Source organism: Ovis aries, chromosome 1, assembly GCF_016772045.2.
Source record: "Ovis aries strain OAR_USU_Benz2616 breed Rambouillet chromosome 1, ARS-UI_Ramb_v3.0, whole genome shotgun sequence".
Taxonomy (NCBI): Eukaryota; Metazoa; Chordata; class Mammalia; order Artiodactyla; family Bovidae; genus Ovis; species Ovis aries.
The window spans coordinates 45,651,366-45,668,915 of NC_056054.1; the positions used below are offsets into that span (position 1 = coordinate 45,651,366).

General features: G+C 34.4%; 1 protein-coding gene across 2 annotated transcripts in view; it reads left to right on the forward strand.

Moving 5' to 3' along the window:
• Positions 1-17,550, forward strand: part of LRRC7 (leucine rich repeat containing 7) — a 621,984-nt gene that overhangs the window by 319,247 nt on the left and 285,187 nt on the right. For both annotated transcript variants that reach the window (XM_027971033.3, XM_060410795.1), the window contains exons 5-6: positions 113-191; positions 16,007-16,096. In XM_027971033.3, the coding sequence (XP_027826834.2) occupies positions 113-191; positions 16,007-16,096 (169 nt within the window). The remainder of the gene's footprint in view (positions 1-112; positions 192-16,006; positions 16,097-17,550) is intronic.

Below are 17,550 nucleotides of genomic sequence, written 5' to 3' on the forward strand. Positions count from 1 at the left end.
GTTTTATTCTTGCTTAATGATTATCCATATGGTGTTTACACTATGTATTTATCTATTTTTAATGTTAAACTATAGTTTAGTATATTTTCATGTACTCTTTTTCCAATTTTAGGTGTACAAGAATTTCCAGAAAACATAAAGTGCTGTAAGTGTTTAACAATTATTGAAGCCAGTGTCAATCCCATTTCTAAGTGAGTATGAGTCATCACATTTTATTTACCTTTGTGTTTCCAGGGATAAAAGAATAAAGATAAAAGAAGCTTACATAGTAAATGAATTTTAAATGCTGTGTTTAAAATTCAATTTAATAGAATATTGGTAAAGGAATAATCAAATCAGAATAGTTCAACAAAAGATGAATAAAGCATTGCTGAGTAACAGTGAAGGCCTAACTGGCACAAGATGGCATTACTTTACAGCAAACCATATCATTTTTTTGGCTATCAGGTGACATTCCATGGAAAAGCACCAAAACTAAGAAAACAGTTATTAGTTGTGGTCATGCTGAAAATTAGCATCACGGTTCTGATGAAAGTTCAAGAAAGTACAAGAGTGTAAGGTGCATGAAATTAGTTGATAATGTGGTTCAAGCTGAAAAATGAATTAAGTATGATCTGAAAAAAAGGACTGTTTAGGTACCAGTGATTACATGAAGAGGGAAAAAAAATATAATTCTATGAGGATAGCCAAATGGAAGACATGGATGGTAAAGATGCTGTAACCAGAAGTAGGGTATTTGTGTGTTACGATCTGTTAGTAGAGCACTGCCATGGGAAAGTGAAATTCAGCATGTGACCATGTTTCAAATTACAATTATGTCATAGTGATAGAGTGTGTGGAATCAAATAGGTCAAGAAACTATGACATGAATGGCTTTGGTGAGTCATGAAACTAAATGTTAAAGTTATTTAACCATAAAAATCTAGAAAGTCTATTGAAAAGTGTAGTAATATTTGAAAGTGGTTGAATTTATTCAGTGGTGTTGGGATGCAGGTAATGAGTTACAAAGTAAGACTGGTATTTTAATTATACAAAAACTGACAGAAGGATTTGAGAAAATTCCTTCAGTCCTTTGTCCACATAGAGAAAGGGAGACAGGGAGAAACTAAAGTTCAATTAATCAATCTAGTGTTTCCAGAAGACAAAAGAAGTGTATCAAAATGCATTTAATGGGAAATTTTTCTCCAGTAGGGTTGAGGATATGTAGAAGTGAGGATGGTTTCTCTATAGATCACAAAAAGAGGATGTAAGTGAGACTAGAAATGAAATAGAATGTAAAAGGATAAGTTTAGATGAGGCTCTTTACAGTGAATGGTTAGTTAGTGAAATAATTTGAGGCCTTTAGTAGAAAGTGTGGAGCATTAAGGAACAAACTATGATTGAAAGATACAAATTTTCTACCTCAAATGTAAAATATGGTGCAGAAAAAAATGTGAAAGTATTCTTCAAAAAACTTAAACCAAAATGCAACTTTCTCATAAAAGAAATAAATATTGCTGACATATCACAAGACTATAAGTATATCCTTGACTTAAGTCATAATCCAAGGCAGATGATTAATTGTTTTGATTTCTGGTTCTTTAATTTTAATAGCTCATTTTATATTTAGGAATCATCAGGTCTTTGGGAGTGGAAGTCAGATAATAAATTACAAAAGCGTAAAAGCTATAGTTTTATTGACTATGTCTCTGAATTCCTTTCATATACTTAACATTTCAAAAGATAAATGAATATAACCAATTTCATCAAAAAATGTCTAACACTAAAAGCAAGTTTGAGAATTCATTTTAAAAAATTACTCGAAAGAAAAGTCAATTTAGGAAAAAAAAATTACTCAAAAGGAAAATCAAATTCCCATGGTTTTGCTTTCCCAAAATATCATATAAATAGTGCCATACTTTGTGTGTTTTTACTTACCACAGAGATTTTAAGATTTATTCCTGCCATTTCAAGAATTCTACTACATTCCCATTTATTTCTAGGCAGAATTCCTTTGTATGAATATAGCACAAGTTGTTTATATATTCCTCAGTTGATAGATAAAATTTAAGTTGTTTCTAGTTTGGAGCTATTATGAATAAAGTAGCTGTAAACATTTCTATACAGGTGTTTGTGTAAGCATCTGTTTTCACTTCTACTAAGTGAACACCTAGAAGTAGTTTTCTGCATAGTGAGGTACATGTATGTATCACCATATAAGAAATTTCCAAACTGTTTTCAAAATAGCTATTTCATTGTGTATTCCCATCAGTAATCTATTAGATTTTCCATTATTCCTTATTATTGTCAGGATTTGATACTATCAGTTGTTTAATTTTTTTTTCTATTTTAGCCATTCTAGTAGATACATTATCTCTTTGTTATAACTCACTGTAGTTTTAATTTACAGTTTTAAAATCAAATTAAAATCTTTCCTTGTATTTCTTTAAAATATTATTGCTTCTTTGATAAATGTTCAGGTTTTTTTCATATTTATTGAGTTCTCTTTAATATTGAATTATAGAAATTCTTTATAAATTCTGGCTAAAAATCAGATACTTTTAGTCAGAATTTAATTTGATTTTAAAACTGCAAATATTTGCTCTTATGACTTACCTTTGCACTTCCTGAACAGTGACTTTCAAAAAGTAAAAGATTTTCATTTTGATGAGACCTATTTATAATTTTTTATTATTTATTCTTCTTGTTGCTATCTAGGAGATCTTTACTATTGATAAATCATAGTTATAAAGATTTTCCCCTAAGCTTTCCTTTGGAACTTTTGTAGCTTTGATTTTACAGTTAGGTATATGATCCATTTAAAGTTGCTTTTTGTTTATATGTATGGTGTGTGTGTGTTGTGCATCTCTTTTTTCTTTATTTATTGCATTTTATATGTTCCAGTACCATTTGTTGAAAATTTTATCCTGTTATGTAAATAAAATTATCTGAGTATCTGTTTTATAAGTCAGTTGATCCTATGTGTTTGGATCCATTTCTGGATTCTATACTTTTGTGTTAATCTATATGCCTCTCCTAATACCAATTTTACACTATCTCAATTACTGTAGCTTTGTAATAATTCACACAGTCAGGGAGTGTAAGTCCTTCAGCCTTTTTCTTCTTAATCAGATTATTTGGGCTCTTCTATTCCCTTTGCTTTTCCATATATTTTTTTTAAATCAGCTTGCCAGTTTCTACAAAAATATGAAAACCTTATGAAATTTTGATAATAGTTGTATTGAATCTGTAGATAAATTTGGGCAGAATTGACATGCCAAAAATATTGAGTATTCCTTTCCCTAAACATAGTGCATATCTATTTTACTCCAAGTATTTCAAGTTTGGGGGTAATTATAAATGATTTATTTATCACAAAAATACAATTGCTTGTTGTATGTTGACTTTAAATCCTGCAACTTTAATAGATTCATTTAATGGGACTAATAAATATTTCATAGATTTGAGGGAGAAAGCATGCATTTTTCTAGTAGATCATAATGTCACCTGGGAATAAAGATAGTTTTATTTCATTCTTCCCAATCTATAATCCATTAATTTATTTCTTTAGCTTTATTGTCCTGGCTAGGACCTCCTGTATAATGTTGAATAGAAGAGGTGAAAACAGACACCATTGCCTTGTTTCTCAATCTTAAGGAAAAAGCATTCAGACTTTCACCATTATGTATAATAGTTACTTTTTTTAAAAAATACATTCCCTTTACAGGCTGAGGAAATTTTAAATAACCTATTTCTCACTTCCTTTTAAGCTCTTACCAACAGGGCTCTCAAAGCTTAGATTCCTACTTTCAAACTTTTTAAGAAAATCTAAGCTTTCTCTATAATGTTCTTCAATAGTTGTGCAGTCTCTGACCACTTCCTGACTCCAAAGCCACTCCACATTTTTTAGGAATTTATCATAGCAGAATCCCAATTTCAGATACCAAAATCAGTGTTAGTTTTATAATTCTGTACAAGAAATCACCACAGACTTAGTGGTTTAAAACAGTATATATCTGTTATCTTTTCATTTATGTAAGTCAGGAATCCAGGCATGCTATAGCTGGGTTCACTTTTTGAGATTTCCACCAGGCTACTATCAAAGCAGCAGTCAAGCTGTAGTCTCATCTGGAAGCCCAACTGGGAAAAAAATCCATTTTCAACCTCATTCAGCTTATTGGTAGAATTCATTTCCTTGCTGTCATAAACCTGTGAGCTCCAGCATTTTTCTGGCTGACAGCTAGAGGCCATTCTTGAATCCTAAATGCTAGTGCAATCCCCAGTCAGGTGACCCTCTCCATACGTAGTTCACAACACAACATCTTGTTTCTTCCGGGCCAACAGATGAGTAGAGTGAGCATCCTAGTAAGATAGAGGTGTATAACATACTATAGTTTAGAGAATGACATCCTATTTGCCACAGTCCATTAATCAGAAGCAAAGGACAAGTCCTACCAGTACTCAAGAGGAGAAGATTTTGCAAAGGCCTAAACTTCTAGGGCTCCAAAATCAGTGCAGATGATGACTGCAGTCATGAAATTAAAGACGCTTGCTCCTTGGAAGAAAACCTATGACAAACATAGACAGCATATTAAAAAGCAGAGACATTACTTTGCCAACAGAAGTCCACATAGTCAAAGCTATAGTTTTTCCAGTAGTCAGTGAGAATTGGAACATAAAGAAGGCTGAGTGCTGAAGAATTGATGAATTTGAACTGTGGTGTTGGAGAAGAATCTTGAGAGTCCCTTGGACTGCAAGGATAAAACCAATCAATCCTAAAAGGAATCAATCCTGAATATTCATTTAAGGGACTAATGCTGAGGCTGAAACTCCAATACTTTGGCAACCTGATGCAAAGAGCTGACTCATTGGAAAAGACCCTTATGGCTGGGAAAGATTGAAGGAGGAGAAGGGGATGACAGAAGACGAGATGGTTGGATGGCATCGCCAACTCAATGGACATTAGTTTGAGCAAGCTCTAGGAGATGGTGAAGGACAGGGAACTCTGGCATGCTCCAGTCAATGGGGTCGCAAAGAGTGGGACACAAATGAGAGATTGAAGAACAACGAAACTTATAGGGGCTTCCAGGTGGCACTAGTGGTAAAGAATCTGCCTACCACTGCAAGAGACACCGGAAATGTGGGTTTGATCCCACTTTTGGGTCAGGATCCCACTTCTGTATGATTACTCAACCAGAGCCAGACATCCTGTAATGCGAAGTCAAGTTGGCCTTAGGAAGCATCACTAGAGACAAAGCTAGTGGAGGTGATGGAATTCTAGCTGAGCTATTTTAAAATTCTAATAGATGATGCTGCACTCAATATGACAGCACATTTGGAAAACTCAGCAGTAGTCACAGGACTGGAAGAGGTCAATTTTCATTCCAATCCCAAAGAAAGGCAATGGCAAAGAATGCTCAAACTACTGCACAATTGCACTCATCTCACACACTAGCAAAGTAATGATCAAAATTATCCAAGCCAGGCTTCAACAGAACATGAACTGTGAAAATGCAAATGTTCAAACTGGATTTAGAAAATGCAGAGGAACCAGAGATCAAATTGCCAGCATCCGCTGGATCATCAAAAAAGCAGGAGAGTTCCAGACAGCCACTTCTGCTTTGTTGACTCTGCCAAAGCCTTTAATTGTGTGGACCACAACAAACTGTGGAGAATTCTGAAAGAGATGGGAATACCAGACCACCTGACCTGCCTCTTGAGAAACCTATATGCAGGTCAAGAAGCAACAGTTAGAACTGGACATGGAACAACAGACTGGTTCCCAATTGGGGAAGGAGTACATCAAGGCTATTTATAGTCACCCTATTATTTAACTTATATGTAGAGTACATCATAAAAAATGCTGATCTGGATGAAGCACAAACTGTAATCAAGATTGCCTGGAGAAATATCAACAAACTGAGTTATGCAAATGATACCATCCTTATGGAAGAAAGAGAAGAAGAACAAAAGAGCCTCTTGATGAAAGTAAAAGAGGAGAGTGAAAATGTTGACTTCAAACTCAACATTCAGAAAACTCAGGTCATGGCATCCAGTCCCATCACTTCATGGCAAATAGATGGGGAAACAATAGGAACAGTGAGAGACTTTATTTGGGGTCGGGGGGGGGGGGGTTGCCCAAATCATTGCAGTTGGTGACTGCAGCAATGAAATTAAAAGATGCTGACTCCTTGGAAGGAAAGTTATGACCAACCTAGACAGCATATTAAAAAGCAGAGATGTCAATTTGCCAACAAAAGTCCATCTAGTCAAAGCTATGGTTTTTCCAGTAGTCATGTATGGATGTGAGATTTGGACTATAAAGAAAGCTGAGCGCCAAAGAATTGATGCTTTTGAACTGTGATGTTGGAGAAGACTCTGGAGAGTCCCTTGGACTGCAAAGAGATCAAAGCAGTCAATTGCAAAGGAAATCAATCCTGAATATTCATTGGAAGGACTGATGCTGAAGCTGAAACCCAATACTTTGCCTGCTTGATGGGATGAACTGATTCATTAGAAAAGACCCTGATGCCGAGAAAGATTGAAGGCAGGAAGAGAAGGGGATGACAGAGGATGAGATATTGGATGGCATCACTGACTCAATGGACATGAGTTTGAGTAAGCTCCAGGAGTTGGTGATGGACAGGGAAGTCCAGCGTGCTGCAGACTATGGGGTCGCAAAGAGCTGGACATGACCTAGCAACTGAACTGAACTGAACTGGGTATGGAAGGTCTCCAGGAGTAAGAAATGGCACCCCACTCAAGTATTCTTGCAAGAAAAATTCCATGGGCAGGGAAATCCAGCGGGCTATTTTCCATAGGGCTGCAGATAGTCCCACATGACTAGGAACTAAGCAGCAACAAACTTCTAGAAGAGATCTTAGGGGACACCTTAGAAAATAGCCAATTTTGATATCTGTTTTGCTGAGAATTTTTGTTGTGAATAGATGTTGAGTTTTGTCAAAGTTTGTGTTTTGTTTTTTAAAATAATATCTATTGCCACAATGATATAAATAAACTTACCTGGTCATGAAATATTATGCATTTTATACATGAATGCCTCTGATTTGATAGTATCTTCTAAGGATTTTCCATCTATATTCATGAGGCATATTAGCCTGAAATTTTTTCTTATAATTTCTTTGTCTGCTTTTGGTATCAAGGTAAAACTGGCCTCATTGAAACAGCTGGGAAATGTCTTCTATTTCCTGTAAGAAATTGTATAGTCTTGGAATTATTTCTTCCCTAAATATTGATAGATTTTGCAAGTGGAACATTCAAGCCTGAGCTTTTCTTTATGGGAAAGTTTAATTACAAATTTAATTTCCATAATACCTATCAGTTCAGTTCAGTCACTCAGTCGTGTCCGACTCTTTGCGATCCCGTGAATCGCAGCACGCCAGGCCTCCCTATCCATGACCAACTCCCAGAGTTCACTCAGACTCACATCCCTCGAGTCCGTGATGCCATCCAGCCATCTCATCCTCTGTTGTCCCCTTCTCCTCCTGCCCCCAATCCCTCCCAGCATCAGAGTCTTTTCCAGTGAGTCAACTCTTCGCATGAGGTGGCCAAAGTACTGGAGTTTCAGCTTTAGCATCATTCCCTCCAAAGAAATCCCAGGGCTGACCTCCTTCAGAATGGACTGGTTGGATCTCCTTGCAGTCCAAGGGACTCTCAAGAGTCTTCTCCAACACCACAGTTCGAAAGCATCAATTCTTTGGCACTCAGCCTTCTTCACAGTCCAACTCTCACATCCATACATGACCACAGGAAAAACCATAGCCTTGACTAGCTGGACCTTAGTCGGCAAAGTAATGTCTCTGCTTTTGAATATGCTGTCTAGGGTTGGTCATAACTTTTCTTCCAAGGAGTAAGTGTCTTTTAATTTCATGGCTGCAGTCACCATCTGCAGTGATTTTGGAGCTCCCCAAAATAAAGTCTGACACTGTTTCCACTGTTTCCCCATCTATTTCCAATGAAGTGATGGGACCGGATGCCATGATCTTTGTTTTCTGAATGTTGAGCTTTAAGCCAACTTCTTCACTCTCCTCTTTCACTTTCTTCAAGAGGCTTTTTAGTTCCTCTTCACTTTCTGCCATAAGGGTGGTGTCATCTCCATATCTGAGGTTATTGATATTTCTCCTGGCACTCTTGATTCCAGCTTGTGCTTCTTCCAGCCCAGTGTTTCTCATGATGTACTCTGCATATAAGTTAAATAAGCAGGATGACAATATACAGCCTTGAGGTACTCCTTTTCCTATTTGGAACCAGTCTGTTGTTCCATGCCCAGTTCTAACTGTTGCTTCCTGGCCCCTACATACAGATTTCTCAAGAGGCAGGTTAGGTGGTCTGGTATTCTCATCACTTTCAGAATTCTCCACAGTTTATTATGATCCACACAGTCAAAGGCTTTGGCATAGTCAATAAAGCAGAAATGGATGTTTTTCTGGAACTCTCTTGCTTTTTCGATGATCCAGCGGATGTTGTCAATTTGATCTCTGGTTCCTCTGCCTTTTCTAAAACCAGCTTGAACATCAGGAAGTTCACGGTTCACATATTGCTGAAGCCTGGCTTGGAGAATTTTGAGCATTACTTTACTAGTGTCTGAGATGAGTGCAGTTGTGTGGTAGTTTGAGCACTCTTTGGCATTGCCTTTCTTTGGGGTTGGAATGAAAACTGACCTTTTCCAGTCCTGTGGCCACTGCTGAGTTTTCCATATTTGCTGGCATATTGAGTGCAGCACTTTCACAGCATCACCTTTCAGGATTTGAAATAGCTCAACTGGAATTCCATCACCTCCACTAGCTTTGTTCATAGTGATGCTTTCTAAGGCCCACTTGACTTCACAGTCCAGGATGTCTGGCTCTAGGTGAGTGATCACACCATCGTGATTATCCAGGTCATGAAGATCCTTTTTGTACAGTTCTTCTGTGTATTCTTGCCCCTCTTCTTAATATCTTCTGCTTCTGTTAGCTCCACACCATTTCTGTCCTTTATCGAGCCCATCTTTGCATGAAATGTTCCCTTGGTATCTCTAATTTTCTTAAGGAGATCTCTAGTCTTTCCCATTCTGTTGTTTGCCTCTATTTCTTTGCATTGATTTCTGAAGGCCTTCTTATCTCTTCTTGCTATGCTCTTCAACTCTGCATTCAGATGCTTATATCTTTCCTTTTCTCCTTGGCTTTTCACTTCTCTTCTTTCACAGCTATTTGTAAGGCTTCCCAAGGCAGCCATTTTACTTTTTTGCATTTCTTTTCCACGGGGATGGTCTTGATCCCTGTCTCCTGTACAATGTCACAACCTCATTCCATAGTTCATCAGGCACTCTATCTATCAAATCTAGGCCCTTAAATCTATTTCTCACTTCCACTGTATAATCATAAGGGATTTGATTTAGGTCATACCTGAATGATCTAGCGGTTTTCCCTGCTTTCTTCAATTTCGGTCTGAATTTGGTAATAAGGAGTTCATGATCTGATCCACAGTCAGCTCCTGGTCTTGTTTTTGTTGACTGTATAGAGCTTCTCCATCTTTGGCTGCAGAGAATATAATCAATCTGATTTCGATGTTGACCATCTGGTGATATCTATGTGTAGAGTCTTCTCTTGTGTGGTTGGAAGAGGATGTTTGCTATGACCAGTGCATCTTCTTGGCAGAACTCTATTAGTCTTTGCCCTACTTCATTCCGCATTCCAAGGCCAAATTTGCCTGTTAGTCCAGGTATTTCTTGATTTCCTACTTTTGCATTCCAATCCCCTATAATGAAAAGGACATCTTTTTTGGGTGTTAGTTCTAAAAGGTCTTGTAGGTCTTTATAGAACCGTTCAGCTTCTTCAGCGTTACTGGTTGAGGCATAGACTTAGATTACTGTGATATTGAATGGTTTGCCTTGGAAACGAACAGAGATCATTCTGTCGTTTTTGAGATTGTATCCAAGTACTGCATTTTGGACTCTTTTGTTGACCATGATGGCTACTCCATTTCTTCTGAGGGATTTCTGTCCACGGTAGTAGATATAATGGTCAGCTGAGTTAAATTCACCCATTCCAGTCCATTTTAGTTCACTGATTCCTAGAATGTCGATGTTCACTCTTGCCATCTCCTGTTTAACCACTTCCAATTTGCCTTGATTCATGGACCTAACATTCCAGGTTCCTATGCAATATTGCTCTTTACAGCATCGGACCTTGCTTCTGTCACCAGTCACATCCACAGCTGGGTATTGTTTTTTCTTTGGCTCCATCCCTTCATTCTTTCTGAAGTTATTTCTCCACTGACCTCCAGTATCATATTGGGCACCTACTGACCTGGGGAGTACCTCTTTCAGTATCCTATCATTTTGCCTGTTCATACTCTTCATGGGGTTCTCAAGGCAAGAATACTGAAGTGGCTTGCCATTCCCTTCTCCAGTGGACCACATTCTGTCAGACCTCTCCACCATGACCCGCCCGTCTTGGGTTGCCCCACGGGCATGGCTTAGTTTCATTGAGTTAGACAAGGCTGTGGTCCTAGTGCGATTATATTGACTAGATTTATGTGGGTATGGTTTCAGTGTGTCTGCCCTCTGATGCCTCTTGCAACACCTACCATCTTACTTGGGTTTCTCTTACCTTGGGCGTTAGTGTTATTCAAATTATCAACTTTTCTTTGAATCATTTCTGGTATTTTGTGTTTTTAGGGATATGTATATTTCATATGTTTTCAAACTCATGGCATCTTATTTTACATATTATTTTATTAGCCTTTAAATCTATAAGGTCTCTAGTGATGCTCTCTGTTTTGTGTCTTTTTTATTTGATGAGTTATACTAGAGATTTATTAATTTGCTCTATTGAAACTAGATTGAGGTTTCATTTTTCTTTCCTGCTTTCTGTTTGTTTTCTTAGATACAAGACATCTACATGGTAGTTAAGTCATGAAAACCCTAGAAAATGAAAGTTACAGTTTTAAGTGTTATATTGCTAGGTTTAGTTTTAGATGTAAACTCTATAGTATAGTCTGAATGCCTTAACCGAGTCAGTGGTGAAAATTATTACAGTAAAATTGAGAATAACAACTTCTCAAAAAGTTGAAGACCATCATTTACTGAGAACCTAGCATATCTCAGGCTTTTAGACACATTATTTCATTTTTGTCTTCACAGAAAATATGAAGTAGAAAAATAGTCTCTACATTGTTTTTTACATATGGAAATACACAAGGATAGTATAAATTCCTGGATTCCTTTTATTATATTTCGCAAATCCTGGGGGAACAGTTTGATTTTGGTTTAAATTAAAAGATACATTTTGAAAAAATTGAACATTCTTAATACTCAACAATAAGAAAATTGTGAATAAATTATAATACATCTTCCACATGGATATGAAGATTGTACATAGGATGATTATATGTCTCTGCTCAGGTCTTCCCAGTTTATATGTCATGATGTGGCATGATTACTAATAGTTCCCTCTACAACTGAGCAACTGAACTGAACTGAACTGAACTGAAACTCTAAAAAATGTCCTAGTTTGACTGATAGATTATAATCACTCTGATTTACAGCAAAATTGAAAGATAATAACAAAGTAAAGGGAGAAATCATGATACAAGTTGGCAGTGATGTTAAAATAATTAATTGGAAATTAGATAAAAAATAAATGTATTAAATGAAAATAATAGTTAAAATGTTCTCTGATAATGTTATGTTAACTTTATAACTTTAAGATTATAAATTATAATGTTTAGATGCAAAATACCTTTCCAATTAGACCAGAAGATTTTACATTGGCTTCTTAATCACAACTTATAGCTCCTAAAATTTTAATTTGGTTTGACATTCTAATGGAGGTCAAATGCCTGTAATGTGTTTTCATTAAACTTCTAAAGTAAACACATTTAAAAAAGAAAAATGTTGAAACAAGGATGTCTGCAGCCAATCTTAATTTGTCTATTCCAACAATAAATTTAGCGCTAATATAAGTATTTAAATTAGTATTCTAGTTAATATTGAAAAATTAGAATAAAAGCAATAAAAACAAAAGTAATACTATCACTCCTATTTAGTGAGTCTTATGGAGCAGATAATCATTTAACTCTTTGAAGCAACTCTGAAAGTGGATATTAGTCTTATCATTTTACAAAAAAAAGGAAACTAAGTCTTACAAAGATTAAGTAATTTGTAAAAGTCACAGAGATGAATAATTGAAAGAACTGTGGTTCAGATTTAGATCTTCTAACATCAATGTCCATGTGCTCAAGCACTAAATATTTTGGGTGTCTGATTCTAGTATCATTTATTTATTATAATTTGAACATGCTACTTTTAATTTAAGCCATTAGTGAAATGAAAATGTTTCCTTAGAGAAATTATTTATCAGTATATATATATTTTAAATGCTTTGAATTTTAAAATTAATCTGTCCACTATGGAAAGCTACCAGTTACTCTAGGAACATGAAAGTATTTCATTAGACTTCACTTACTTAGTGTAAACTGTTGGATTCCATTGAATATCTTGGAGGAGGATAAAGACAGCCTGTGGTTTTCATCTTGTTTAAGTTTAACCTAGCTTGTTAAAGAGTATCTTCTTCCTCACAGGTTCTTGTGTGTTCCTCCAGAAATGGTGATTTTGACAAGTGAAACCATTAAAACTACAAAAACATACCATAAAGTTAATAATAAATAAAGTTGAATTTTTTTAGCAGATCTACTGACTATATATTTTTCAAATAATATGTTTTCAAAGTACAATACTAGGTCTTGAGGAGATTTTAAAAATTCCTTCTCAAAGAATGTAATTTAGCTCTGGAATAAAAATTCTTAACATTTGTGTAAACTTAATTGTCATAGCATTTTGCTAAATCTATAAATATAATGCTGTGGAGAAGGTAAGGAAGAAGGCATTAATTTTGAATGTCAGTGCAGAGTGACCATTCAACAAATTCTTGTTTAAATAAATTGAAATTTAAAAATGTGCATGCTATTAAACAAGACATACTGTATAAATGTACCCCTTAATTCTGCATTTTTAAAAAGAAAGATTTGATATAAAATATCACCCCATCTCTGTTTATAAGCAGACTGAAAAAACTATCTTACATTCCATTCTGATTTTTCATATAACTTAGTTTTGGCAGTCCAGTCTTGCAGTTGGAATCTGCCCAATGTAATCAATTCTTAAATCCTTAGAGAAGTGCTCTATTTAACAGCCAGATTTTCCTGCATCATAAACTTTCTCAGAGAGGTACCATAAAGAAATATATTTTTCATCAAAAGAAGTAGTATAAAGTAATATCATTTAGTGCATACATGGGTAGAATAATAGACTAAGGTAAGCTGGGTTTTCCAAGCTGTCCTTATAACTAAAAAATTAATATTTTTAAAGAATTTTTATTTACTAATAGTTATGATGTTAATATTAATTTTTAGATCAAAAGTCTTAGCATTCTTCTCATTTTACACATATTAATCTTCTTTTTTGAGAAACCATAAATGATTTCTTTTCTTGAATGATTATAGGAACGAAAAGAACATCAAAGTAAAATAGTAGTTAAATTGAATTGTAATCTGTTGAACATCTGTGCCATTTTCATGAAAACGATTATACTACCAGGATATGAGCTCTAAAGTAGTTAAGGAAGAAAAACATAGAGAAAAACAAAGATTTCCAGTAGATTCTTTTTTACTTTTATAAGATAAAATGTATACCTATGAGTCAAGCATTAAATATCCTCTAAAACCTGTCCCCTACTGATACTCTCAAATATTAACTACTAATACTCTTATTCATAAAATATTCTCCCTAGAACCCATGTTCTCTTTGTAACCCATCTCAGGTGAATTTTTACCTCTTCACTGTAGCTCTGACTTTCCCCAACCTCCTTTTCCCCTCTTCTCTGCTTTTATGAATCCTACCTCCTTTTGGAAGCAAATTTATGGAAGCATCCTCTAAGAAGTCGTATACAAACAATCGAGCTCCAAAATACAAAGTGAAGCAAGATGTTTGTAGCAAAAATAATCCATATAAGATCAGTGTCTTAAGAGCGTATAAACAATTCTTACTGAATCGATATAAAAATATTAATTGTGTTTAGTTTGGGTTCCTCAGAAGAAAAGTTTAGAAAAGAATTCAAGCAATATATTAAAAAAAATGATATCAGGAAATATCAATTAAGGATATGTTATCAAGCTATTTACTAGTATGGACACTGGACCTTAAGCTTTCTGAGGAACTCTGGGAAAGAGTTTAAACACACATCACAGATTTGGGTGAGAGAGCTGAGGTATTTATACTCCTGCTAATCTTTAGCTGAGAGCTTTTCATAAGGATATTAATCTCTTCTGACCATCAATATTACTTAAGTAATCTCTTGCACACCAGGATATATGTTCAAAAATAAATAGAATATATAATAGAAATACAGACAAAAAGTAGAAACAACTGCAATGTTCAATTAGATGAAGAATGATTAATGAATTGTGATATATTCATACAATGGAATACCATGGTATGGTGATCAGTCATCTACATCTAAATGAATGAATTTCACTTAACTAATGAATTATTTAATAATGTGAATTATTAAATGTCCCATAAAAATATTCATAGTATGATTTGATTTAGATAATATTAAAAAAACCAAACCACATGACTTTTTCTCAGGGATTTAAATAGGTGTAAAACTCCTTAAAAAACAGAAAAGTAACCATCATTTAGAAATTTGTGGAGCAAATAGAAAGATGTAGTCAGGGAGGGACAGCCAGAGGGTTTTAAGGATACTGGTTCTATTTGTTAAATTATATTGTGGGTATGCATATACTCTTTTATATACATAAAACATTTCATAATAGAAGATTGGTCAGAGGAAGAGAAAGCATGGAGTGAAACTCAGATCTAGTGTTCCAGGAGTAGGAAGAAGAGCAGGGAAGTGGTGTAGTAGAAGCCCAGAAGGAGAGGACAATCAGTGATGACAACTGTTGCTGGGCAGTGTGGGTTATGAAATAAAATGAAGTTAATGAAATTGGAATTTAGAGGTCATCAGAGGCTTTGGCGAGTGCAGCATCAGTAATAGAGTTGGAGTAGATGTCAGAAAACAATGGCTTGAGAGTAGTAAAAAGTAGTCACTAGAGGCAGCTTTTTAAATAATTTTGTCAGTAAAAACAAGAAAGGTCATAGGTTATAATCTGAGGAGAAGGCATATTTGGACACTCTAAAAATATTCTGTGAAACAATATAGTCTTGTCTAAAGTGTAGAAAAAGGCATTAAAATGTTTAAATAGAAATTAAATTAATAAAAAGTCAATATCTTTTTAAGAAAAATCCTTGAGTTAAATCTTTTTGGTAAAAATGATTTAAACATTTCAAATAATTACTTAACTCACTGATAAGATTGTTCCCAAAGGATACTTTCTAAACTTTTAAATGACTCTTAAAGTCTTTAGAATTCTGTTTATTATTTTAACGTTCTTGTTCATTTTTAGCGTGCATGAATCAGGTCAGTTTGAATTATAATGCATGTATCTGTTGGGCCTGCATTAAGGAAATTATCAATTAAGGGACAAAACACTCTTTCCCTTCTCATTTTGGGCACCTTTAGCCATCAGTGTCGCAAACTCCACACAACTTCTAATGATTAAGTGAAAGAGCAGATAACCTTGCCTGACTATACATGTGAATTTTCTAATGAGAAGAATCATAAATTTGAAATTATAAAAGATAGTACACATCTTGAAATTTCCATAAAAATATCTCACTGGTGTGTATAATGCCAGGGTAACAGTAAGAAATGATGCCACTGACTTTGGCGGTGACATAAATCTCAGCATAGGAGAGCAGTGTGGAGGGGTGAATGCCATTTATTTTAATAACAGGCAAAATTTTCAAGCTGTAACAACATGCTCAATAAATTCTTCCATTACTGTGATACCAAAGGAGAGTTGAAAAATGTATTACACTTCTATTTTTTCTCCTTAGAGATATATATTTTTGTTCTGTTTCTATGGCAACATCTACACAGTGACTAAACCTTTAACTCCTTTCTAGACTCCCTGATGGCTTCACGCAGCTTCTAAATCTGACCCAGCTCTACCTGAATGATGCCTTTCTTGAATTTCTTCCAGCCAATTTTGGAAGGTAAGAATAAGAACTTTAAATGATACAGTTTTATTTCACTTTAGGTAAGTACTTAACCACCATCAGTAGGTGAGGCTTCAAAAGTGACCCCGGTAATTAAAGATACCCTCACTTTTATCCAATAAATGAGACCATGACAATTAATGAAACATTTTTAAAAAATAAAGTAAAATTAGGTCTTTATATGTCATTAATAATCAGATTCCAGATGAATTAAAGAGTTAAATATTAAAAAATAATATCAGAGATGATCTGGAAAAATATACATATGTATATTTTTGACACGGGTTAGAGAATACTTTTATAGCATAGAAAAAAAGGAAAATACCATAAATGGATATATTTGAATACATACATGCCTTTTAAATAAAATAATATTAGAAAATATTTTAAATATTAAGGTAATAAATAGGAAAATATTTCTACCATATATGCAAGGCAAATTAGATCCTTAACTTATAAAGAATTCTTTCAAAAGAGTATTAAGTTAAGATCTCACTAGAAAAAATGGGTAAATAACATGTGGAAGCAGTTCATAATAAGTGTACAAGTTGAAAACACAAAAAATGTTTATCATAAATAATAAAATAATACAAATTAATATGTGAATAAAGGGCCTTTGTGCTCTAAGCATATCACAGAAACTGTAAAACTATTTAGAGTGTGAGGAAAAAGATAACTTCACACTGCTGATGAAATTGCAGAATGTCATGTGCTCTGTGCAGGGCAGTGTGCTTTAAAAGATGTGAAAATATTTATAACCACTGCCTTTGTAATACATTTCTAGAAATGTATCATCATATATCACACTAGGATTTATGGACAAAGATGTTTATCATTATTTACAATATGAAAAATTTGGAAGCACACATCCATCTAGGAGATTGCTTGAATATATTATGGTACATCCATATGACAATGTAGCAATTTATAATCTTGACTAGAGACATATCTTTTAATTTCTATGATGTTATGTTTAAAGCTTATCATAACTATATATAAACTGTGTTTCCCATATGAATATGAATATGCAAGAGATAAAATAATTTCCTTGGAAGGGAAATTATGGAAGGTTTTTATTTTCATCTTAAATTCTCAATATTTTCTAGGTGTTCTAGACTGAACATTTTTCATCTTTATTGAAATATAATTGATATATAGCACTGTATGAACTTACGGTATACAACATAATAATGAGAAATTTATCACAAAATGATTAGCACATTAAATTTAGTTGATATCTATTACTTTATATAATTATGAAAAAACATTTCCTTGTGATGAAAATGTTTAGAATTTACTCTTAGTTACTTTGAGATACATTGGACACTATATAGCAGTATTAGCTATAGTAATCATGCTATGCATTACATCTCCAGTACATATTTATTTTATAAGCATAAAGTCGTATCTTTTGATGACAATCAACCATTTCTCCTTCCCCTACCTCCACC